Here is a 26,575-nt window from a genome sequence, read left to right on the forward strand (position 1 = left end):
AATGAGTCTCAGCACCTGTGTCTAATTGTAATAATAATAAATGTTTTCCAAGAAATTGGCAATGTTCCAATCATTCATTATATCCATTCTTCATCCCCTATGAAGCTGAATTTTGAAAGAGGGCCTCGTTGAAATCTATATGAGCTATTTCGCGAAAATATTATCGCAAAAATGTCTGTTTTAAAAAGCCAATCAAAAAGCAAAGACTCTTCTATGATTGGCTTAGCTGTAGAGATCAGCAGGTGTTCACATGAACCCGCGGTATCATCTAACGTTTTACCTCCGGGTTTGATTTTAAGATCTGAAATTGTATTTCAATATAGATTTCTGTGAAATCTTAGTTGATTTGTTTTTGGAAGGAATATTTTTATTTGCACTACAGAAAATATCATTGACAATTGTGCATAGTCCGGGAAAAATAGCTTTTCTCAAATCGAATGGATTACCTTGGTATGCTAATTAGCCATGCGCTCAAACTGCAAATTCAATCAAATTTTATTCTGCAAAAAATATCAAATCAAATTCAATTATACTTTATTGAACAAGGTAAAACAGCATCATTTGCCATTTTATGAAAAGCTGACGGGCTAACCATAGTGCCCCTTGGGGCTCTTGTTAGAATTTCTTTCTTGTTACTTATTCCAGGGAAGTAAACCGCATATTTTTAGCTTAGAACATCCAACTATTTAGATTCATTGGTTGTGAATTTAGTATTTTAGAATGTATTTGATATTATGCGGTATTTGATCTTCCATACTTACTTCAGACTGAATGAGTCTCAGCACCTGTGTCTAATAGTAATAATAATAAATGTTTTCCGAAGAAATTGGCAATGTTCCAATCAGCTGTCAGCGAAGCTGGAAGTGCCACACATGTTGGCTGTTGCTACAGGATTCCGTTCATAGCGGGCCTTGCAATCGTTGAATTATCAAAGGGGAAATTCAAGCCTCAGCAATGGTTTTCAAAATCGATTTCGGGGCTTCAGTTTAAAAAGTGTTGCGAATCTATAGATTTATGATTTTTTTGTAATAATGGGAATCTTGGCAACAGTGTGACGATGTTTAATGGCGAGACATATAAATTGTATTGATTTCTTTTCACTGTTGTACGGAAGGTGTCTATTTTGAATCATTAGGGAAGACCCACTACCACAAATATCCATGATAAATCACCATGCACTGAGTTGTGTGTGATATCGCAGAGATCGTGTCCATTGACGGATTTTGATAAATTTCTTGGTTCAAGGGGAAACATGTTAGGCTTTTTTAATCACTTGGAGCACGGATCCCCTTTGAATTTATCATATCTAACTTTAAAACAAACTTTTTCCTGATATTTCTGTTTTGACATATGACTTATTTATGATCATTTGAAAGAGTAAGATTTTTCCTCATTGGAATTCAATCCATTCCGATTCCAATTTTCGTTCTTTATTTTTCTGCAGTCCATCAGTGATTTTACATGGAAAATACTCAAAGAAGGAAGCTATGATCCCTTCCAATTTAATAGATCCGTGATCTTAGAAATCAATATATTTTATATAAGATTGTAAATTTTATTTTCTCCTTCAACCTTTCATTTATGCTGGTATATGATATATGCTGGTGAAATCAGTAGGCCTACTCCAACCAATTTAAAGGGCCTTTGTACAGGCATTTGGTCACTGGCTCGAAAAAATTGCAAATTTCTTAAAAAGTTGCTGCAGTTGGCAGTGAATTTTACATGAGATAGTCAGTTAATGGCAATGAAATTCACTCTTCTCGCCTGATTTTCCTGTAAGAAGTGCTTACTTAGGTTTGAAAAATGTGTATTTAAGTGCTTATATTAAGTGCTCCTATAGCCTTACAACTATGAACCCTGTTTTGGCCTTTAGTCAAAGTCGGTCGAGACCCTGCTGTTTTACTAAAAACCTGAGAGCTAAAATGATTAATGATAACACTGTGTATATGAAATTGAGGGTCTTGCAAGGAAAAATTTTGATTTTGATGATTCAAGTAACCTTATATCATACTGAAAGTGATATTCATGTTTGACGTTTTTATTATGTGGTGGGGCATACTTTATTCACTTCATCATCTTTCCCTGGGTCTGTTAGTCTGTCCATCTGTCCGCAGTGGTTTCCGTCCCCTCGCACCTTAACCTTTTGATAGATTTGATAGATCCTGAAATTCAAAGCTTGTGTTGTACTAAATGAGGTTAGTAACTGATTAGATTTTGGGCACTGTAGGTCCTATGTCAAGGTCACAGGAAGCCATTCTTAATTCACGTTTTCAGGCTCTTATCATAAGTGGTTTAAGATGACTTGATGTATTGGCCCACTCCGCGCTGTTGCGCCACCGCGCGGGATTTATGTGAAGCATCAGAAACAAACATGGCCACCTTTTGAATTTTCACAGGCATAACATAACTAGATGATGTGATATGGCAATGTTAATAAACGATAATACCGCAATGAAGCTAGTCACGAACTGTCCCGATTGAGTGTACAGCGGCCAAAAACATTAGCGTAGTTACATTATTTGCTGTGAATTGCTGGCGAAACATAAAGCCTTAATGGCCGTTTACAAAAACATTATAGCAATCGCATTTGAAAGATAATAATGATTTACAACTTAAGTTAGAATAATGGCCATTTTTAAAATTATATTACTAATTTATAGTCAATGCGGAACGTTTGGTTTTGGAACAGTAATGAGGGGTGGTAGGTAGTCATTCAATTCAAGTCATCACATGTTACTTCCGTGTTGTTGAAAATCTTCTGAGAATGACGCAACATTGGAACTGGCAATAAATGCCAATATCAGACATATTTTTTTGTACATATTCATAATTTATCCGCTATAAAGTGCCGACAAACAATTGCATGTTTACGATCAGTTTGGCCGTGATAGATGCCTGGGGCGCAATTTTTTTTCATAAGAGAGTTTCCGCCTTATTGTTTGCAGTGCCCATGCTCCCCATTCTGTTTGTCAACACAATCCACATGTGTGCACTACACTCGCTGTATCAGCGTTCCCGGCTCTCAACCTACAAACAAAACATTGTCAAATAGTCTAACGGAACCCGCCAACCTGGGCACCTTTTTTATGATTTTATATCTACATGATTAAATCAATTTCCACGTATGTCATTCATATATTTCAACTCATAAACTTTGGGAGGATTTGATTAAAAGAAATAGTCGTAAAGCCTTCAAATGAGCTGAAATGCGATCGGCCGCCCCGCTCGTGCTTGTAATGGAAAATTAGTATCTTGTACGATGATGACTGATCGAAAATAAAAGATGAAATCTAAATCATTTGATTCTTTCAAAGAAATGCGTTGGAAAATGTGGTTTGGAAATAAACTGAATTTTTTATTACCTTGTTTCACATATTGCCTCTCCCTGGGCTACACTAACTATGATCGTTGTGATATCTGTGCTGGCCACAAATGCACACAGATCACACTACACTACCCTATCAACACCCGACTACCCTCGGCTTAGATATAACCATCCTATTATCTAGTGTGTTTCTTCGTGGGTGGAATTTTATGGATGGGTTAAATCCTAGAAACCACGAGGAACTGATTATATTTCAGAGGGTCAAAGGTCAAGGTCACTGTTGCCGTTTTGTATTTTTAATTTCCGGGCTCTTAACTCATAAAGAGTTATCCTAGAGACTATGGGTAAAGGTCCCAGCACACGAAAGTTCAACACATTTAGCACAGAATATAGGGCCCCGCACACGAGCCGAAAACTGCACTTAGCATAGGGAGCTGTGGCAAGCACGTATGCATTATACAACCATATTTATTGCATATCTGTACCATTAACTTGCGACTTTTATTGCCCTTATCAAATATATTTGAATATAAAGAAATTTTTGTTCATATTTCATCTAAATCGGGATTGAAAGTCTTGCAAGGGGAAAAATGTGATTTTGATAACTTAAGGTCAAAGGTCAGCTGTTGAGTAAGATGCATGCACATTCAGGGATGAAAATCCTCCGCCTATACACATTTAATAGCGCTTCGCGGGAAATCTATATTTAGAATCTGCAATCACGCGCTTCAAAGCATATAGCCTACGTGCTCAATAAAAGTAGTCATTGTTTTAATTCAGGCATTGTGCACTTGTCTTGAGTGGTATATAGGAAGATTATAGATTGGGGCCCCTCTTGGGACTCAACTTTTTATTAATAAGTGCATTTAAATATGAACGAGTTCTAGTGATTTGTATATTGTCGGAGCCATCCATTTCATTTACTCATGACATAAACAATGAACGATCCATTTCATTATTGTCTTATTTTGTCATTGGAAAATAGGCCTCAGCTGCACCAAATACTCCTCGAAATTTCAAAACTTACCAAACCCCGACCCCCGCCTCCCCCTTCTGTAAAAATCACCCTCACATGAACCGAAAACTAAGCATTTGCAAATATCGGCTGCATTTAATTGAGAGCACCATTGAACATCGTATCACAGTGAAAATGTTGCTATAGAAAACTCAATTGTTATTATTATCAATATTGTTCTAGTTATTAAACAGAACCCATTGAGTTAGATAGTCTTGTTACTGCTATTAATAATAATGTTGATTATATTTAGTTATTTGTTGTATTTTAGCTGATAGCAGTGAGGAAGGCGAATCTAATGGTGGTTCGGCAGCAGGAGGAACAGGAACAGGAGGTGTGTCGGCTACGACTCCTCAGCTACATTCGTCGCAGTACGAATTGATGCAGATATCCGCCGTTCTACAACCGTATCCAGTAGACAGAGACTGCGAGTCACACGATGATACGTTCATAGGTAATTTCTCCTACGGCATCATCACTATACACAAGCTGCATCCATAGATCCCCCATGATATCCTTTTGTTCAACCTCAATCTCCCGATGACATCATCAAATAAATCATAATACATGCTTTTCTATTAAGACGGATGCCTACATATATCCCCTATGACATCATCACTCCCTTTTTTAGGATCAACTATGTTGATCTTTATAGAATGGTCCTGAGAGTAACTTTGTATTAGCTCTAGGCGGCACAAATTATGTATTATGTATTGTGTATTGTAGAGAATCAGTCGTGTTTAGTATGTATCGCTCGTCGTCTGCCGATCACAGAAAAATCAAACATGCTCGGAATCGATCAGTTCACTACAAAACAGGATCTCACTGGAAAAATAGTGGCTTGTGATACCAGGTAACCCTCACAGTAAACTCCCCTTACAGGATCCCCTTACCCTCGAATGTGAAACTGTCGGAAACACTTTGAGTACTGTTACTGCAGATACTGTGTAGAACCCTTACAGTACTCCCCTTAACTGCCGTTAGCCTAGGATAACCCTAACTGTCAGTACCCTGACTGTACCTTTATTACTGATGCCCTAGCAGTACCCTTTCTGCTATGATCACCCTTAATGAGAGTCCTTACTGCTGATACCACTCTCACAGTACACTAATGGCCAGTACCCCTGTTGCTAGTACCCTTACTGCTATTACCCTTAACCCTTTCAGTGCGTCTACACCGCAGTGCGGCGTATGAATCAGTGATGGCTTTTGCTTGTACACTGCTCTGCGGTGTATTGATGTAATTAGTAATTAGTTTTTATCTCTATTGAAAGATGGCAGCACCAGTCAAACATAGTGAAATATTAGTAACTAACGATACACTGCACCGTGGTGTAGACGCACTATAGTAGTATTCCCGTTATTCAACACACTAGGGTGGAATTTTTCAAAATTTTCATTTCAAAATAATCTCCAGCGCTATAGGGTATTGATTAGTCAGCACTAAAAGGGTTAACTTGCTGTAGGCGACTAGTCGACATCCTGACCTATCTCGTATTTAAAGTTTGTTTTTATGTCACAAGCGCCTTGCAGCGCATTGAGTCGATGTTCTTAACGCATAGCAACTGCCGATACTCGAGAATCCAAACCCGGAAGTAATTTCTCATTTTGATATTTTGAAGAATTTTGAAATGTGGTAAATTTGACATTTTGATGAAGATTCAAATACTTAGACTGTAATAGAAGCATAATAAAGGTTTTAACGATAGATAGTAATCAGTAATCTACAGTATCTTTATTTATGAATATCGACGATGTAACACAAAACTGTGAGTATTCTGACTTTCTATGGGGTCTTTTTGCGCTGGACCCCCAAAATTGACCCCACCTGTGGACCCCCTCTTCAAGTTTAATCTTTCAGCACTATATGGTGGCTATGATTATAAACTACTGCTTTGTAAAGTTTCGAAGCCCTATACACAATAGTTATGAGTTATGAGGATTTAATGAGATAATTTCATTGGGGTTAATTTAAGTACTCTCACTGCTACTACCACTCTGAGAGGACCCTTACTGCTGATACGCTGACAGAGCCCTTACTACTGGTACGCTGAACCCTTCCCAGTAAACTGAGCACTTGTCTAATCTGTTAATTTGCTTATGTGTTTTTATAGCGGGGTCTCCAATCATTACAAGTATCCAAATTTCATCGATCAGAATATTCTAGAATTCTGTCACGTCAATGACAACCAATTACTCACTAAACATCATCAGGAAGGTATGTTCTACGTTTAAAAACTCCCCCTCTACTTTTAATCCCTCATGTGCTCATGTATGTATTAAATGTTTTGTAGTATTAAAGAACGGGTCGAATACTAGCGGAATTTATCGGTTCAAACTGCAGGGAAATCGTTTTGTTTTCGTACAAACGAAAAGTAAATTGTTCAATAATCAAATGACGAGTGAACCGGAGTTCATCATGTCGACTCATTCTATCATCAGGTACGTTACAATTCCAATGGAAAGTATAGAATCCCACGCTAAGAATGAGAATTCGAAATGTTTCTTCGGGCTGATGATTATTCAACGTTTTGATTACATCCCAATGACCATCTTCAGGAATACTGAATTTATATTGTCTATGTTATAAAAATTTCACCTGAAAAGAAAGTCCGAAATGTTTCCTTGAACTAGTAGTTTATTTGACATTTTGACCATATCCTAATAGTTATCTCCAGACGAACTGGGGTTATGAAATATAATCCAGAAAAAATAGACTTATTGAGTAATGAGATGATCATTGATGAATCACTGACCCTGTTGTAAAGCTAATGAATTGAAAATGAAAAATTGATTCTAGAATATTTCATTGAGTTAATAATTATTCAGTGTTTTGATTCTATCTTATAACTCATCTTAAACTAATTTATATTTCAACTTAATTTGAGGGGAAATCGTGTCAAAATTATGGTTGTAGGTATGGAAACATAGGAAACATATTTTAAACTTCAAATTATGGAGTCATTTTTGTCTGCAAGCCCAATCAAAGAGGACTTTTTGACAATCGTTTGATAGATTGTTTATGGTTAAAAATAAATCTTTTAGTTCAGCTGTTGATCTGGCCTGGACCTATATCCGGTATGCACTATTAAAACTGAATAAGCGCGGCCCCCGGATGTCCTCTCAAGCAATGTTGAAATAGACAATAGCGTGTGTTTTTATGATTTTTCGATTTTAATGAATATTGATTTTCAAATAAAACGTTATTTTCAGGGAATGCGATAACGATTTAGAATTGAAAGGTTCAGCGTCGACAAGTTTAATGAAATCGATCATCTACCGGTCGCAACATCGGCAGCAGCCGCGACAAACCCCGTCAACGTCGGCGTGTCCGCCCGGCAATGGATTACTGCCTAATACTATAGGTGGCGCCAGTATCAGTGCGTCTGCTACTTTGAAACTGGGTAAAGACGATTTGAATATCAACGATGTTTTGGATATGTTGCCGAAGTCGAGTTCCAGTGGTTGTTGGGACACGTTTTTATCTGGTGAGATGTTCGGCTTGACAAAGGCTACCTCTAGCGGCGGTTCATCTGCGATTACAACGAATGCAATGCCATCGGCAGCTGCGCTTTCACAGATGACCTGGTCGAATCAGTTGCTGAAGGGTCAACAGTCAATCGGTCGTAACGCATCATCAACTGTCAGTCAACATCGACCACTCGCGTTAAATATACAAGGTCGGGGTTCAATCAGTCCCGGGTTTCAAAACCAGCGCAGCCCCGGGTACGTGTCCGCCGGGCAGCACAGCCCGGCGTATTCACCAAGTCCAAGCGTGGCGGCGCGTAGTCCAGGGGGTTGCGCTTCAACCGGTCCGCAACGCAGTCCAGCAGCATTCAATCAACCACAGTGGAGTCCGGGATTTGCGACAAACCAACGTAGTCCGGCCTCTGCAATGGGTCAAGGTCAAATGAGGAATATGGTATATCAGCAGCAGACGTCAAACCCGACTTCGACGACTCAAATAATTCCTCAAATTCCCCGTGAGTAAAAAACACGTTGTTTTCAGAGTCTTTTTGTAACCGCTTTTGAAGATAAAGTGTAGCCTAAAATAGCTTTTGTTTTTATGATCGATGATGTTACATGATTACATAATAATCTTAAGAAATTTTAGCTGCAATGAGTGATGGATTACTGAAATATAAATGATTGAAAGTGTAAATTTGAAGGAGTTTTCATGTCGGGTAGTTCATTTGACACCCATGTGATGATGGTATAATAGGGGCTACATGCTGAATTCAAGCCAGCGCGAACTTCTAGCTTCTTATTGATATTCATGGTACTCATAGTTTCAGTTATCCCCGTCTATCTTCTATTTCCTGCTTTTTGCACATAGTACATATATCAGTATGGAGTAAAAGTCTCTGAGAGGCATGGGAAACTCTCCTGACTTATTATATTTAAATGATGACAGTTATGAAAATGATGATAAAACCAATACTTAACCCTTTCACTGAGAGCGCGACTGTTTATACCGTAATTTGCAGAAAAATCTATATTTTTCAAATTTTTCTATACTGATAATTTATGTTTTTATCGAAGATCATGGTATTTTATCATGAAAATCAGTGCAATTTTCGTCAAAAAGCCTTCACATAGCCCATGGGGCGGGATTGAGTGGGGGAGGGGCTGGAGTCTCGCATGCGTGTATTCACTGCTTGTGTGTACGTTAACGCTAATGGTCGATAGGTGAATGACGTTTCACAAACGTCATAGGAACAACACGTATCACTCAAATGATATTTCCAAACCGTCATGCGTAGCGAAAGGGTTAATCATGAATTCAATGAGTGCATGAAGAAGGAACAAACCAATAAAACATGCACTGATGTGGTAATGTGTATACAGTGCACATTGTATTCACTGTGTAGCCCGTATGACATCACACGCATAGCAAATATCAGTAGGCGCTCAAAAATTCGGGAACCTGTTTTTTATTTTTCAAACCCATATATTTATTCAAGTTCAGTGTTTTTCGAAGAAATCACATTTTCTCATGGTATATGGTTTAGTTATCTATTGAATGAGATCATAAGCATTTTGACGAGTAGGCTGCACTTAATCTTTAAGGGCAAACTTCGGTTTTCCTCTATTACTCTTGATGCTTGGCCAGAACTAATAATCGAACACACTATAATAATTCAGTCTTCCATATTTAACAGTGTCGGCCATCTTGGAACTAGGTCTGAACTACAGTGACTGTGCTTAATCCGAGATATGCTGCTTTCGGGCTAAATTACAAACTAATTGACATTCACAAATATTTGACTAACTATGAAAACGGAAATTCGCAAAAAAAACCATGAACAGCCTATCAAGCGGTCTTTTCCTTGTCAAAAGTGTTTTATCTACAATTGTATTCCTAATTTTTGGAGAAAAATGTCCTTTTTGCCTATTTTTCACTGATTCCTAAATAAATGTCCATGTGCGATAAAATGTTTTTGAAATCCATGGTATGATATCGTTGGTATGATTTCTGTACTATCATATAAGAAGTTGATGCCGATACCTTTGGTAGTGCAACATGTTTTCAGTGGTGATACCAGAAGATCGTACTTGAGAAGGGTAGCCATTTAGGATATCAATCAAGAAATTTTCATTTCTTTAAAGCACATATAATCAGATTGACATATAATCAAACGTTTTCCGTCTATGTTTAACGTATTTTGACTGTATCAATTGATTGGATTCTTAGCAGATCGAGTCAGGGACAGAGTTGCCACTTCCCCGGATTTCTCCTGAATTCCGGATTTTAAAAAAATCCAATTTCATTTCCGGATTTTCGGGAGAAGTCAAATAACCACTAAAGAAAACATTGCGAAAAAAATAAAATCAATTCGGGATTCGACCCTAAACATCAAAATGTGACGGCTCCATAGAGGGTTCCAAAAAGCTGTATTGTGCTGCCACGTAGTGGCAACAACCCCGCAGTACACGATTAAACCAAGATGACGCGACAATCGAAATCGACTGACGCTTCGTTTGTTTTTGGCTCTGGTTTATATATGAGGTGTATTTGACGGAACCAATCGCTATTAGAAAAAATGATCTATAGGCGGTAATGAAAGTGAGGCCTATAACGCGTATTGCGCCAGAACGCATCTCCTAGCGTTCTAATTTCAAAAATTTTCTGGGGGAGGGCCCCCACACCCCCCGACTTTTTTTTCCGGATTTTTAGCTTCACATAAGTGGCAACTCTGCAAGGAAAATGACTTACACGAGAAAGTAAATTTTTAAAAAGTTGCCACCCTGCCAAGGATGTGGGATCATTCTCATATCATAAAAAAACAATGAATAAAACAATGAGTATTTGTGTATGAATTGCCCAAACTTTATGCCCTAACCAGTCATCTGAAATCCCTATTTCAACCCTACATAGATGAAAATTTTATCCCTTCTTTCCTATTGCTCAAATCTAAGGCACAACTTGACAGCTTGCAATAATATGTGTGTATTATCTGTGCTTTCGTTGTAGTTTGTTTGTATCAATGATGAATATTTGTGTATTATCTGTGCTTTCGTTGTAGGCTGTCGCCTCATAAACGCTTATGATTTTGCATTTCCCACCCGCTTTGCAAATTCAATATTTTGAATTGAATTTTTAAGTTTGTGTCTACGTGAAGTTCGAATAAGATTACTGTAGGAGTTGTAAGATTGATGTGGGAAGTCAATGAAGAAAAAACCTTGAAAACGTCTGAAAAATTCGAGGCAAATGCCCTGTTTAGCAGTTTGCCATTTTCATTACTGTGCCCCTGTCCTGTACAGTTTTGATAGAACAGGGTGGAGTAGTCGATTAAACGATCCTAGGCATGCAAAGCTGCTATCTTTATTTAGAAGAGAATGGTCAGACAACTGGGTCAACCAAACAGTGTAACAACAGACCTGACTATGACTAGTATTTGAGAGTAGTTTCTATGCTTTTGAAGAGCTCAATTACCACCAAAAATATTAATTACTATCAAAATCAGAATAACTTCTTAAGTTTGTCGAAAAAATCGCTATCTTTGATGTCAAATTACTCTCATTTTTGCAGACCTGAGTACAATAACAGTGTGATCACATAGGTATTTGTGACCAGAAGTATTTCTAGTTCATTTTCAAATAAACAACTTTCTAACGTCAAATTGTGGTAGAAACTACTACATTTAGAAGTATGAGGTAGTCTGGTTTGTATCAATGATGAACTTCGCATAGACATAGTTTGAAAATAATTGTACTGTGCTTTAGTTTAGAATAATGCTTGACTCTATCTGTTGTATGTATATTCGTGTGTATAGGGAAACCCGCTGCTTCTCCTGCTCCTGTGAGCCGTGTCTCGAGTTTCACCAGTGACGATGGAGTTTACGTCGAACAAGTCATGAGTTCGCAAATGGCTGGCAGTAGCATGAACGCTAAAATATCCAATATGGCCGCCATGTTACAACAACAGCAACAACAACTGCAGCAGCAGGTGGTTAATAGTAAGTGTCAATCTGTCTGCCATTCCTAACATAATGTGCTCTAGTTCCGCCCACTCTTGCTCTATGCGCATTAGTTCCACCCCTCTATTATTAAAGCGCATAGCCTAAGCTCCACCCACTCTGAATCTCTCTGCCATCTACTCAATAGCTCCACCCTTTCAAACTTTAGCTTTATTAGCTCCACCCCTTCTAAGCCAATCCTGCCATCCATTTATTAGCTCCATTTTTTTAGCCTAAAGACCATCAGCTCCACCCCTATCAATCAATCAATCTCTTAACCATTGATTTATAGCTTTAAACATTCTAAGCTTCTGCGCATTAGCTCTACACACTCTCAGTAGTCAATCTCTCTGCCATGCACTTATTAGCTCCACCTCTTTACGGGCATAAGCTCCACCCCCAATTAGTTGATTCGATGATATCGTAGGGGGATTTATGTGGCTATAGTTTATGAAGAGTTCTGCTATCGCTACCAGTTTATATAAGGACTGGTATACACTACATATTGTGACCGGTATGATGATATATACTTCGTGAAATATTGCCCAACTTTCTCAATGTTTGTGTCATTGATAAGACATTTGTATTGATATGATTATTTTTATCTCGCTGGTATGAAAGAGGGGGTCGTTCCGTGTGGTGTGTGCGTGTGCATTATCTGTTCTAGTCTTGTTATATGACACCATGTGGTCTGTTAATAGATACATTCAAAACACTCGTTCTCCTGTGGCTGCATGAAATATCATGCCCTTCTCGGTTTGCAGGTATTTATTTCAAAATCTGTTTTGCATTGTTTGCTTTTTGGGAGTTTTCGGAAATGTTGCATTTGGCTATTTAGCTGCAGTCGCGGTTTATTTTGAATGGGCTTATTTTGACTCTGGACCCAATTCTACATCCGATATGGCTGCCACAGCAGACATATTTTTCTTCGGACTTTCATTTCTTGTGAGCGTTCTGCACACATCAAATAATGTGCAATTTCTTTTTAAACTTGGTATTTGTAATGGGTAGGTCCACGAATTATACGTTTCCACAGCTTTCTCACCCATCTGATATGGCCATCTAATATGGAATTTCTTGTTAGATCTCGCACTCCACCAATGAAAACTTAATGATATTGTTGTGACATAAGTAGCGTTACGCCACTTTCTAGTTCCACGCTGGACTTGGTTCCACAGCTGTGTTAATGATAAGTTTCTTAACTCAGGTCTATAGTTGTGTGGGTTTAATTTGACTCTGGATCCAGTTTCACAGTTGTATGTGCTTAATTTAACACCGGGCTGAGTTCACAATTCTTGTATAGGTTTAATTTGATGCTGGACAACATACTTGTGTGAGCTTAATTTTCCATGAAATTAATTTCACAGTATCAAGTGTTAATTGAGGTTTCCAGGGAATCTCATTAATGTGGCTTTTAAAATGAAACTGTTTATTGAGGAATTAACTGGTTAATGGATTATGCATCTGGTTCTCGGTGGTTCATATTGCAACTGTAAATTTCGCTATTATGCCAATAATTGTTGACTTGTAGGAAATATAAAAGTTAATCATTCAGAAAAAATGGATTTGTATAATTTGCGTTGATCTGGAGTAAAATGTGGATGAGTAAAATGTGTTAGAAAATTTATGACTGATTTTAGTGCGGCATACAGCCAGCTATTTTCTCAAATTTTGCGTGGGAAAAGCTAGGAAGCACCATTCGTTAAAACCAGTTCTTGCATTTCTTAGGATTGTAGTCCCAGTGGGCTATTGCGTTCACTTTTCGTCGGTCGTCCGTTCATTCATTCGTCCGCACTATTTACACACTTTTCAAATTTTCAAGGGAAATTTTCAAGATGCTTTGAGCAATAACCTTGATCTTTTGTATATACTTATAACCCCAAAGGGTTCATCAGCATGAGAAAAATTTGGGCGATTGGATTCAAAATGGCCATCCCGTGTCGATTTTGGCCCAAATTCTGAGCCAAATTCTGTAGCTTCCTACTGGTTTGCCATTTTTCATTTAAATTTGTGATGGGTATTCTATGGAAAGGGATTTTTAATACATTAGAAGGTATTTCTGATCAGCCAATTATCACGCAATTAGCGGCCATATTAGTGTCATCAGTACTCATTCGTAGGTGGACAATATCAAGAGGTTTTAACTTATAGTCTTGATATCTGATTGTTATAAGCCCTGTCATTAGATACATCTCACATCACTCGGAATTGGAATCACTTAACTCTTTGTTCTTGCCACCATCTAAGCAAATTTTGGTTACCACAACCAATTGCAACTTTGTAGCTCATAACATGTTATATAATTGTGGTGAGTTTTCAAGGTCATTAGTTTTTGCACATGGCCACCAGGGGGCATTAAATAATACAATAACTTAATATTTTTCTTATTATATTGGTGCCTATGTATATTTTGTTACCAAAATCAATTGTAAAGTTGTAGCTCATGACATGTTCTATGAATATGGTGAGTTTCAAGTTTATTGAATATTCTATATGGTCACCAGGGGTCATTCAATAGTAGAATAACTTAGTATTTTCTTATTGTATAAATACCTAGGCTTGTTTTGTTATCACAATCAATTACAAAATTGTAGCTCATGACATGCTCTATGATTTTGATGAGTTTCAAGGTCATTGACCTTTTTATACGGTCACCAGGGGGCGTTGAATATTGATGTTGTTAGATTGTAAGCATTTGAAACCCCTTCCCAAGTGGGCATGGTGTCCCTGGACCCCTTGTTTGAAATATATAGAAAGATTCATCAAAGTTATTTCTGATATAATGGATTTGTTTCGATTTTCTTTAAGTCTGGAGTAAAGTTCTTCTATGAAAAGTCCATTTTCCGTTAGTGAAAATTGAAATTGAAAAAATTGTGATAAACTTACCGAGAATTTCAAAATGATATTTCCTAGTTTAGAAATATTTGGAAATTTGATAGATTTTCCTTCCATTCGGAAAAATAGCTCTTGCTTGCCAGAGGGCAACGTTTTGCGATCTATCTTGAAAATTAACCAGTCACGGATTAACCTTCAAAAGTTTTGAGCGTATACGTCATTATATTATTTTCAGCTTGTGTTTTGTATATAAGACTATGTAATTACACCCATCACCCTTGCACTATTATTTCGATGCTGCTCTTCATTCAAATCAAAAGGAAGCAGCTCCGTGGCAAGGTGGAATGTTTTTACTAGTGAAAATTTTGAATTTTGTTCAATAAACCGTTTTGTTCAGTAAACCTCACAGATGCTAGCCGTCATTTTGTTAGGGTACTTTTTGCCCTGTATTATTGGATCTTTTATTCTCTCTTTTGAAACTATTTGTGATGCATGTTTTATCATATTTTGTTAGTCTATAGTTGAAATTTGACAGTTTTAGCAACATTTAAACTATGAATCTCTAGTTTTCAGTTGTGTAAAATTCATTTCTCAAATTTGCAACAATGCGAAATGAGAGCAATGTGAAAATCTGTGGCCAGCTTTTGCAATATGCCTAAAAATTCAGGCTACTCAAATTTGAAGTTTGTGAAATAATTTTCCAAAAAATTCAAATATTTCAGGTACTGTGCCCTCCCAAGTGATGGTATCAGTTAATTTCCATTTGAGAAAATTGAAAAATTACCCATAGATATTTTGGAAAAATTTTTGGAAATTTTGAATCATGTTACTTACTATCTTAATATCAGAAACAATGATATACATTGTTTGTATAGAGTCTAAAAAAGAAAATCAATAGATATTTCAGGTAATAATCAAACCTCGTTTTAGGGGTGCAAGACTTCAAATTCAAGGGATTCATTTGGATCATAGAACAGTTAAAACATGTTTTTGCGTGATATCCGTTTCATTACTTAGATATAAGACTTAAGCTGGCTTTTGTTGACAATCGAGGTAACGCCTACCAACTCCTACCGATGCAACTGAGGTACGAGATCTGATCAGTTGCTCCCCTGTTTATGTCATTTATGCTTACTTGCAACTGCTGGTCATGTGATAAGCTTTTTGAGAATAGATTCAAGTTATTTTGATTTAATGGGCAATATATTTCCAGTTGATAAACTATAATATCTTTATCTTTTTGAATCTTTTCACGCCTATGGGGTTTATAAAAGAAATTAGAAAACTTATTTTGGATATTCAAGCCTTATTGCCGTATTACAAGAATCGTGAAATTGAAAAATTGCCCATGAAATACTTAAGGGGTTTTGAATTCATCATCTAACTTTGGGAACGTTTCTTAAATGATTTTTCAGAGCAGCAGCAGCCAATGATGGGTCTATCGGCCGGTATGGCGATGCGGGTTGGGTCGAACGTGCAGAACCCGTTACAGGCGTTGCAAACGATGGAAGCACAGGCTGGTGGTCGTTTGTCGCAGGCGACACGCGAGCAAATCCGTCAGATTTACCAGAAGGGAATGCCAATGCCTCAATCGATCAACAACCGCATGAAACTACGTCAGCTGTTGTCGCGTGAAAACAAAGAGCTTGAAAAAACCGCGGATGCCTCACAATCGCCTGTGTGCTTGCCATCACCGGGGCCGACCAAATCGCCCCAACAATTGCCAACGACGACAACGATGACGACACCCGATGACGCGGACGACATTAGTCACGTATCGACGCGCTCCGAGGGAAACGAGATTTTGAAGCAGTTGTTAAGTCAGGACGATGACTCGGAAGAGCGGTCGAAGTCGCGCCGTGCGAGCGTAGACGAGTCAGCGACCACCAGTCGACGCTCGTCCGATTCAACCAATGATAAAAACGAAGCTGAGCCGAAGAAAAACGAGAATCTGCTGTTAAAGGTCGGTTTTCAATTTGTTTCCAAATTCTGATGTCCCATATTTGAAATTTTTGAATTGTCACATTTTAAATACTTCATGCGTTCGCTGCTGGCTACGCAAGTATACTCGTACTTCCGGTTCTCTCATCCTGAGCTACTACGAATATATTTGTAGCTTCTTCCTATTCATGGTAAGTGGTCCCGTGTGCGGGAGTGCAAACTTGCATTCCGGCACATGGGAATGGCACAGTTCCTGATTGGCTGGCGATGTGAACAAACTCTGCTTTTCTCAATGCTCGGGGGTCAATTTCAAGTAAAGAGCTCCAGTGTCAACCTTAGAGTATATTCATGGTGGCATTTGGGGGCAGTACTATTGAATTCCCACATTAGAAAATTTGAATACGTCAATGAAAATTGCCATTGAATTGAAAATTTTGCGTTTAATTTTATACATAGCCATTGGGTATTCATGATATTGATTGCAGTATTTGAAATTTTCAAATCACCAAATTTGAAATTCATAAATTCCCACTTTTTAACTTTTTGAATTCAGGCAAATACTGCATGTAAGGGTTTTTAGAATATTTGAAAAACCACCGAAAATTGCCATTGAATGATAAATTTTGCCACATTTAAAATTATGTAAAATTCGTATGAATTTCCTCATTTCAAACTTTTCAATTGCCACATTTTGTGCATATATCGATGCATTTATAATTTATAGCAATTGTTGAATGATGATAGTAAACCGGAGCAGACCGTTGCCGCAACAATGACCACAGCGAAAGAGAGCAAGAAGAAAAAATGCAAAAATGAATTGTTACAAAAACTTCTGTTAGATGATGAGGATGATCAAAGAGCAAATAGTGTTGTACGTATCTCATCGTGAAATCATAATTCACAGGAAATCAGAAACAACTAGATAATTTCAAAATTATATTTGCTGGTTTGGATTTAGTTGGGTTTCTAAATTCAGGGGCAAGTTTTTTCAGCAATCTTTCTTAAAAATTGTCTAACTAATCAATTAGTCACCACAAAAAAGGATGATGGTATGTGCTCATTTTTACAATGGTCTCAATTCAATTCGGGAAATTTTGGGTAATAGGGGAATTTCGGATCGATGGGGGAAAATATTGAACATGGGCCGCTCTGGACTCGAGTCATAATGTTCATGGAGACGTTTAAGGGTGGCTCCAGGTTGACTCAAAGAGGAATGCTAGGTTCACAATCACGACTTTTTGAAGAGAAATCGGGAAGTTGTCTCAACTTCTCGATTTCTCAACTTCTGACCTGGTTAGAAAAATAAACAAAAGTTGTGTCAAAATGTGTTCACACACACACAACATAATACACAACACTCCAGCTGGGCGTAGATGCAACAATGCATTTACCCAGAGAAGGATGAACAAGAAATCATAATTAACGCAGAAAACAAAAACATAATTGTGAGATAAAACGATTTTGGTTATCCAGCATCCAAAGATATCATGCCCGGTGTTAGGGGATCCTGGAACCGCCTGACTCCAGAAATTTTAAAAGAGAATTCATGAGTCTCATATATTCACTTTCTGAGAGACATGAGATTGATGAAATTTTATAAAAGGGTTATTCTTTTATTGTAGAAATATTGCTTTCTCTTACCAGAAAGGAAGACTATTAAAATGTGCGCGAATATACTGCATGTTGATTGGTTAGATTTCTCTCGACTCCTCAACTGAGTTGAGAGAAATAGAACATGTTCTATTTCTCTCAACTAGTCGAGACTAGAGTTGTGTCGAGGAAAATCGGGCAATTTTTTTATTCACACACATGACTCACTTCAAAATAGTTGTTCTCGACTGTGAGTTGCGCATTTCCCCGATGGAAAATCGTGTGTGTGAACCTAGCATTAGGGTTAGAGAATTTGCATTCATATGACAGGGAGCAATATTAGAATCAAAATGATGGTGTTAATTTAGAAAAGGGTGGCTCCAAGTACACTTGGATTTGTTGGTGTCGAATATCTGCCATGACACATTTTTCGATGTTTTTTACTTTTTCTTGCAGGAAAGCACAACAGCAATGTCAGACGAATCGGGTTCGAAAATGAATCACTCGAAAATCATTGATTCCTCGATACCGACACCTCATTCTTCGACTAAGAATCGTACAGTGTCGGTGACCAGCGTTGATAGCCTCGGTCTGAATAACTGGTCTCAGCAGGTGCCAATGTCGTCTGGTAATATACAACAGCAGCAGCAGCAGACAGGTTTAATGGGCGAACTCGATAAACTGTTGAATAATAGTAACAATGCTAGTCAGTTAACAAATGATAAAGTGTTGCAATTACTTGGCAACAGTAGTCCCGAAAGTTTCCTAGCAACGTTGTATGAACGCGAGAATAACCAGAACGCTACTGCGATGGGAATGTCGTCTGTTGGCGGGGGCACCACCGGCGGTTTATACGGTGCGCCGGCCGCATTAGTGTCAACGAGTAGTAACGTGAATTTGCTAAATTCGGGCGGCGGACTTGTGAATATCGGATCGATGTCCAACCAAATGCCGTCGGGATTTATTTCCGGAATACAGAGCGGGGCGAGTAAAACGCTCAAACGTAAAGCGTCCACGCAGAGTGTCGATAGCACAGGTGGTGCCACCGGTTCTGACATGGACGCACACCAGCAACAACAGCATCAGAGTCAACTGGTGCAGAATAACCAACTGTTGACACAGCTACTTTCGAAAAAAGTTGCGCGCGAAAACCAAGCGTCGCAACAATCGATAACGGTTCAACCGACTGGGATACCGCAGGATAAACTAACAATGAAACTGGAGCGTACACCGAGTGAAACGATGCTTGAAAATCTGATTGCTGAAAGTAAGAGTATGTTAAACGAATCAGTTGGACATGGACTGTGGGACAGTTCGGCACCGCCGCAAAGTCCGTACATGGTTAAGGATGATAAAACGGCGAAGGTTCGAGGTAAATCGTCATCAGTGCGCGGCGTAGCGGTTAGTTCTTCGCCAGCAACCTCGACCAGTTCAGCAGCGATCACCTACGAGAACTTACAGCAGCTGCTAGCATCGGCACCCACCAATTCTAGTCAGACGGACGACGACAGCGGTGGCGCGGGCGGCTCGTCGTCCAGTAACAACGACCCTTTACTTGCGCAGATCATACAAACGGCTACTGAGCTGCAAAACGATTTGCACCAACGCTCGACGTTGAATAATGCAGCGGATCTTGAACGCGGCGCGATGTCGTTTATACAGCAGCAGCAGCAGCAGACAGCGGTCGCTGCATCGGTGGCCACATCGGTGGCGCAGCAGGTGCAGCAGCAGATGGTTTCGATGTCCAAGCAGCAGCTGCTACGTCCTATGCCACCTGCGACGGTGGCGACATCGAAAGCGAACTCGATGACGGACGACGCAACATTACTATCACAGTTGGACCAGGTTTTGAACTCATCAAATATCTCGCTTTCGGAGATCGATAATTTGCTCGGGATTGCGCAGAGCAACGCGCAGTATAACACCCAAGACATGCCTGAACAGATGGCTATAGATGTCATACAACAACAATTGATGCAGGACGACCCGTCGTTGGGTGGCAACGCGTCTTTGAAAACAACAATTGACCAATCAGCCATGGCTGCGAAAAATAAACTAAATCCGAATACGAATATCAGTAAAATGAATGTATTGAATAGTATGACTTTTAATCTCCAAGGAAGTGGTAATAACAATGGTAACAATGCAGCCATATTGAATAGTACGAGTTTAGATTCCTTGCTGGCGATGGATAGTTCAGGTGGGCCTCAGTCGTTAGAGAGTATGCTGACAGGCGGTAGCACCGGTTTTTCCCAGCAGCAGCAGCAGCAGCAGCAAACAAACGTGCAGATGATCAAACAACCAAATAATCCGAGTTTTAATTTAGCAGTTCGATTCCCGAATCAGAATCAACAAGGTATATGTCGGATTCCCGATCATCTTTAAATGTCTGGTATATCGCTCAAATATCAAAACCCAAATGCTCCCTTCTTGCCTCCAGTCATTACCTTTCAGGGCTGACCAATTGATACCCTAAAAAGTTGGAGATATTTTCAAAATTGCATCCCAGTGCATTGCATAATCAGGGATGAGAATTTCCCGCTATTTGGCGGTTTCCCGCTTTTTTGTGATAAGAAATTTAAAAAAACGAGCTTTCCAAATTGTCCAGATCCGTTGAGAAATTGATGGGGGAGGGGTTGAAAGGTTTGCTGTGTCTGGCATTATGTTTCGTTATGGCAGATATTTTACTTACTATACATCGTCACGCGTCATCCTTTAAGTATTATATCCTGACAATGTGTTGGATTCGATCAAACCTCACTTCAAACCCTACAGATCACTAAAAATGTCAAAAAATTACCAAAAATCACAAATTTACCAATGATGCTCGAAGCAGCTAATGGAAGTAAAAACTGGAGCCTGGTGTCATCGCTCTGTTGTTGAGTTCATGACTCTAAGGTGAATTTATAGCAGGCTAAACTGATAAATATGAAATAATATGAAATAAAATTGATTATTAGAAGAACTACAATCCTAGATCCATAATGAAAATATGAAAGTACCAGGACTCGAACCGACAATCAAAATTTGGCCGTCAAGTGCTGCCACCATGTGATACCTGGCAACCAGTCTTAACATCGTCCTGTGTTGCAAAATGTTTTTTGATAATATTAGGACATTTATAGTGATTTTTAGCCTTTGCAGTGAGGTTTTATCGTATCCAATGTAGCGGTAGGATATCATATTTCAAGGATTAATCCTGACGATACATAGTTAGTAAAAAAAACGCTCATTAAAAACTTGAAGCGAGAGATTTTTATTGCAAATGAGCTAAAACATGGCGGATTTAGGTTCCTATTTCCAGTTCTGACAAGCACCATCAAACGAGTAATTCCAGAGATAATAATAGAGATTATTACAAATTACTAATTACATAGATACACCAGGATGCTGTGTATTAGCTAAGTACTTCACCGATTCGTACACTGCACTGCAGTGTAGATGCATTGAGAGGTTATACCGACCCTTCCCTTCTCAGCCAACCCCTTATCACCATTTTCATCGCATTGTTCTCATCGATTATTAGGTCTGAATAATCTGCAACAGCAGGCAGCAGTCGCCCAACAACAAGCAGCCGCAGCAGCTGCAGTGGTACAGCAGCAGCAGCAGAATCGCCTGGGTAATTTTAGTGGAATGTCTCAGGCAAACGTGCGACATTCGCTGTTGTTACAGCATCGACAAAGACAAATGAGGGACATTCAGAAGCGTAAACGTCTGCAACAAGAACATCAACGTCTGCTGTTACAACAACAACAACAACAGATAAATCAGTTCGGACAACAACCGGGATTCCCTCGGGTGAGTCTTGACTATCCCTTCTACCCCCTCCTTGTCTCTAGACATCCGCGATTCTCTTGGGTGAGTCTTAACACTCCCCTTCACCCCTTTGCACCTCATCCCTCTTCCCTCTAGACAGCCCAGACACTGAACAAAAACCCACAGTATAAATCTAAACACTTGTATAGAATAAATCATTTTTCAAATAAACTCTGAAGATCGGTGGAATGTTCCACCTGAAACAAAAAGGAATAAAACAATAGCATTTAAGATTTATAATGTGGATTTTGGCTCAATGATATTCAAGACTGGAAAAAGGTCTCAATTATTTACAGCTCAGACAGCTTAGGGTGAGTCGAAAATCTCCCTTTACCGGCTCTACTCCCTCCGTGAGTTTAACACTCCACTTTACTCCTTCCCTTTTAAGCCCCTCTACTCCCTCCTCCCTGCGGGTGAGTGTTAGACTCCCTTCTACCCCTCCTCCCTTCGGTTGAGTCTCAAAGCTCCTCTTTTGCTCCTCTATTCATTCCTCACCTTGGGTGATTCTTAACACTTACCTCGTCTCTCGTCAATATAGCCTAGATTACCTAGAGGGAAAAGGGACTGATAGCTCCCCTTTCCTATATTCTGGTTTGAAGGCCATACCTTTTACCTTTGCCACAAGCGGAATTTCCCAACCCCTATTCCTGAAACTGGCCCAGATTTATCGGCTGAAAACCTCGTCCAATTTAAAACTTCTCAACATTCGCCATTATTTTTGAGACGAGTTGAATTATGTTGTATAATGAAATAGCGGGTGTTTTTTAGGGATTTGTCGAGAATTTTGGTGAATTGATGAACGCTGGGGTCGTCCCAAATGTTTCATTACAGGTACAGATCACAATCATATCACAATCATATCTACTATATACTACTACTATTCAAGCTTGCTTTATACCTCGTATATCTATATATTTATATCTACGGAACTCAGTTCTACGGTTTTGTCAGTTCTTGTTTCATACTCACAATGAAAACTTAAACGTCATTGGCACATTATTAGTAAAATTAGATTCATAATTCGAGAATAACTAGAGTCTAATGGATTGAATTACCTGGTAGATAAAATGGTTGAATCTGTTTATGAAAGAAGAAAACAGAAAGCATTATGGGATTCGATATGCTTCTAAGTTTGTAACAATATCCTGCAAATCTGCACATCATGACATCAACAGCAACACTGTTTTATCGTGAAGACTTAGCCTAGGCCTATATGCTTGCTAAAGCAGGTTTTGATTGGATGTATTCCGGTTTATAAATAGCGATTTTGGATAAAAAAAACTCTCTAGCCGCTTCTATCAGGTTTTCAGATTAAGCTATTCATGAATAGGTAGAGCGTATATTCTGTTTGAAAGGAATGAACCAGAAGAGAATTTCGGAATTACTACAGACCAATCAAAACCAGCCTTGAAACTGCATTATTGGATAGCAAGATAGGCTGGGAAGAACCTGCAGTGAAGCAGTGAATATTGAGGATTGTTATGTACTGCTGTATTCATCTGAGCCTATTGAACACAACGGTAACAGAATGAACTAGATAGAATGTCTGAACGAATGTCTGTATGCAAACATTCTCTGCACAGTCTCTGCAAAACCAATCCTCAAGCTGTCTTCATTACGTTAAATCGTGTAGGTGCGTTACAAAAATACTATCGGTGAAATTATGATAGCAAATGCTGCAGTAGGTTTATAGGATTGTATTAAAATGTAAAATAGAAATTCCAGAAATAAGTGTGCAAATGACCGCGTTTAACTCTTTCAGTGCTGACTTATTAATACCCAAAAGTGCTGAAGATAATTTGTAAATTTTCAAAGCGTCCACCCCAGTGTGTTGAATAACGACCATACCGTTGTATCGTTTGTTACTGTGTTTGGCAAGTGCTGCCATCATTCAGTAGAGATAAAAACTAATTAATAATAACACCAATACACCATGATGCGGTGTACTAGCAGTCTATCACCGGTTTATACCCTGCATTGTGGTGTAGATGAACTGTAAAGGTTAAAGCCTGACACACACAACGCAGGGAAACAGAAACAAGTTATCAAAGATTTTGATCTTGGAAACATGATTTCAGGAAACCATGTTTCTCGTAAAGGCACACAAACCCAGAGAATGCTTAAAAACATGTTCCTGTCTTCAGTTTCTGTGTTTCTCTGTTGTGTGTGCGTTGGGCTTAACTTAATACCTGAACTCACGTGACTAACCGTAGAACTGATTCTTCGCTTGATTTTCATATCAGTATTTTTGCTAATTTATTTTGCTGTGTGGCTGATTTGCTGTTGGTTTGGTTAATTTAACTATCATCTTTCTTGCCTTCTTGATTTATATGAAGGTCCCTATTTTTTTCTGGAATCATCAATAGACTTATCAATACAACCAGAAGTTGTGCGTTTCGCGATTTTGTAGTCCTGATTATTGGAGTCATTTTCAAAGTTTTGCTGTATGTCAGTAGTACTGAGTTCCTTTCTATAGAGTCAATATGCCAACTTCATAGGACATTTTCTCTAATGGAAAATATAGGCTTGATTGTATTGAAATTCATTCTAAGGAACTTCATTTTGTCAATAAATCTATTTCCTCATAGAGGTCTAACAGCCATGTGCTTTTTTCAACTTGACAAGGCCTTTAACGGTGGTCAAATACAATAGGAGTGATAAATCCCCTTATTATCTTTTTTTGCATCTTCACCCGTCAAGAGATTCGAACTCACTAAGCTAAAGCTGTTCCCCAAAACCCTGGACCTCGCAACTCATTACCAGCTGACCAGAATCCAATCAGGCCAATCACAGCATTTGTAACAAACTGAATTAGGGTTCTGTTGAATTTCCCATTAAAATGGACCAATCAGCCAACATATTATTGAATGTGGAAGTACTCTCGCAAGTAGTTATATATGTTATCTTGCGCAGAAGCGCCAACAATGAAATCTCACGTCGTGAGGCCAGGGGACTGGTTGAAGCGAGTTCAGGAGCGATACCGGACCCCTGGCAAGCGAGGATGCTTTTGTACGGCAAGTCTCCAGCACTGAAGGGCAAACCAATTATGATATCATGTGTAACGCCCTCTATTGTTGATCAACCACAATTATTGATTTACATTACAGACCCTCGAAAGTTTGTAAATCCCCTGGTTATCTATATTGAATATACCTATTAGACTAATGATAATTAGCTGGCATCGGCGGTGTGATGTATTCTTTCTAACTTCATTTGATTTTATTTTGTTTTCACTCGTAAAACTTATGACTATTGAATAGTAGCATAGCAGGCATTGGCTGTTTTTGTGTGGTGTAATTTTTGTAATATTTTCTTTCTAACTTATTTCTTATTTTGTTTTATTTTCGATCGTCAATTTTCTTGTAAATCAGTTTTTTTTCTTCAATTCAGTAGCATGTTTTATACTTAACCCTTTGCCTGCCAGGCCTATTTTTCAGGAAATGCTGTGCTTTGCCAGGATTTCCGTGTTTTTCGGAGATTCATAAAACAAAAGCTAAAAGAGATATCTTCATCAAATTTGTTTTATGTTGTTCATCTGGCCTTGCTTTTTCATGTAAATTAGCAGCATTTCTTCTAAGAGTGATAAAATCAGCAGCAATCACCACAGGGGCTCGTATCAGAGTTGTAGGTAATGTAAAATCGATAATCCGTTAATCCAATGTATATAGTATATATAAAATAACAAGGGGGCTAACGACGCTCACAAACAACTCAACTTCGGTCGCTTACTATTTCGTTATTTCTCATCCGATTTTGATAATCCAGGCATGATATGAAAGCTAATAGCTTCCTACTTCTAACGAAACCAATCCCGTTAACTTCCGATAAATAGTTCGCGAATTATATGTCTTTGAACGCGATATTACGGCCGAAATCGCCTGGACCGAAAATGCTATGACGCCGGTTTTTGCCGATTTCGAAATTTAAAACGTTGAGTTCGACACAAAATCCTTCACCGATTTTGATGATCGAGGGCTTCAAATGCGCAAAACATTCTATATTTTTTGGATATTGTGGTTGTTTCGTTAATCCATACGATCTTCCAGCTTTGCAAACGTGAATTTTCCGATTTTACGTCAATTCACGAACTCCATGCGCGATCTCAAAATGGCGACTGTCATCTCCCACAATGCTTAGCGCAATACCGAACCGTAATGAATTTTATTTCCAATTTATTTTCTGCGTATATTTACGTCAAATTCAGAATCTATTATAACCGGATCATGTTTATTCTAGCTTAGATAAGATAAAACATTATTTGATTGAATTGTTACGAAATAAAATTCACTGCGAAACTGTTGCTAGTTCAAGTTCAAGGTCGCCATCTTGAGATCACGTGTTGAGTGCGTGAATTGACGTAAAATCGGAAAATTCGCGTTTGCAAAGCTGGAAGATCGTATGGATTAACGAAACCACCGCAATATCCAAGAAAATATAGACTGTTTTGCGCATTTAAAGCCCTCGATCATCAAAATCGGTGAAGGATTTCGTGTCGAACTCAACGTTTTAAATTTCGAAATCGGCAAAAACCGGCGTCATAGCATTTTCGGTCCAGGCGATTTCGGCCGTAATTTCGCGTTCAAAGACATATGA

General features: G+C 38.6%; 1 protein-coding gene across 9 annotated transcripts in view; it reads left to right on the plus strand.

Annotated features, from left to right (window-relative positions):
- The window catches only part of LOC141910208 (uncharacterized), an 86,978-nt gene that overhangs the window by 36,048 nt on the left and 24,355 nt on the right, over positions 1-26,575 (plus strand). For all 9 annotated transcript variants that reach the window (XM_074800921.1, XM_074800919.1, XM_074800924.1 and 6 more), the window contains 11 exons: positions 4,612-4,794; positions 5,067-5,193; positions 6,455-6,558; positions 6,635-6,782; positions 7,554-8,323; positions 11,618-11,800; positions 16,051-16,598; positions 17,301-17,447; positions 18,623-20,522; positions 21,693-21,964; positions 22,751-22,813. In XM_074800921.1, coding sequence (XP_074657022.1) covers positions 4,612-4,794; positions 5,067-5,193; positions 6,455-6,558; positions 6,635-6,782; positions 7,554-8,323; positions 11,618-11,800; positions 16,051-16,598; positions 17,301-17,447; positions 18,623-20,522; positions 21,693-21,964; positions 22,751-22,813 — 4,445 coding nt within the window. The remainder of the gene's footprint in view (positions 1-4,611; positions 4,795-5,066; positions 5,194-6,454; positions 6,559-6,634; positions 6,783-7,553; positions 8,324-11,617; positions 11,801-16,050; positions 16,599-17,300; positions 17,448-18,622; positions 20,523-21,692; positions 21,965-22,750; positions 22,814-26,575) is intronic.

Source organism: Tubulanus polymorphus, chromosome 8 (assembly GCF_964204645.1).
Source record: "Tubulanus polymorphus chromosome 8, tnTubPoly1.2, whole genome shotgun sequence".
NCBI lineage: Eukaryota > Metazoa > Nemertea > Palaeonemertea > Tubulaniformes > Tubulanidae > Tubulanus > Tubulanus polymorphus.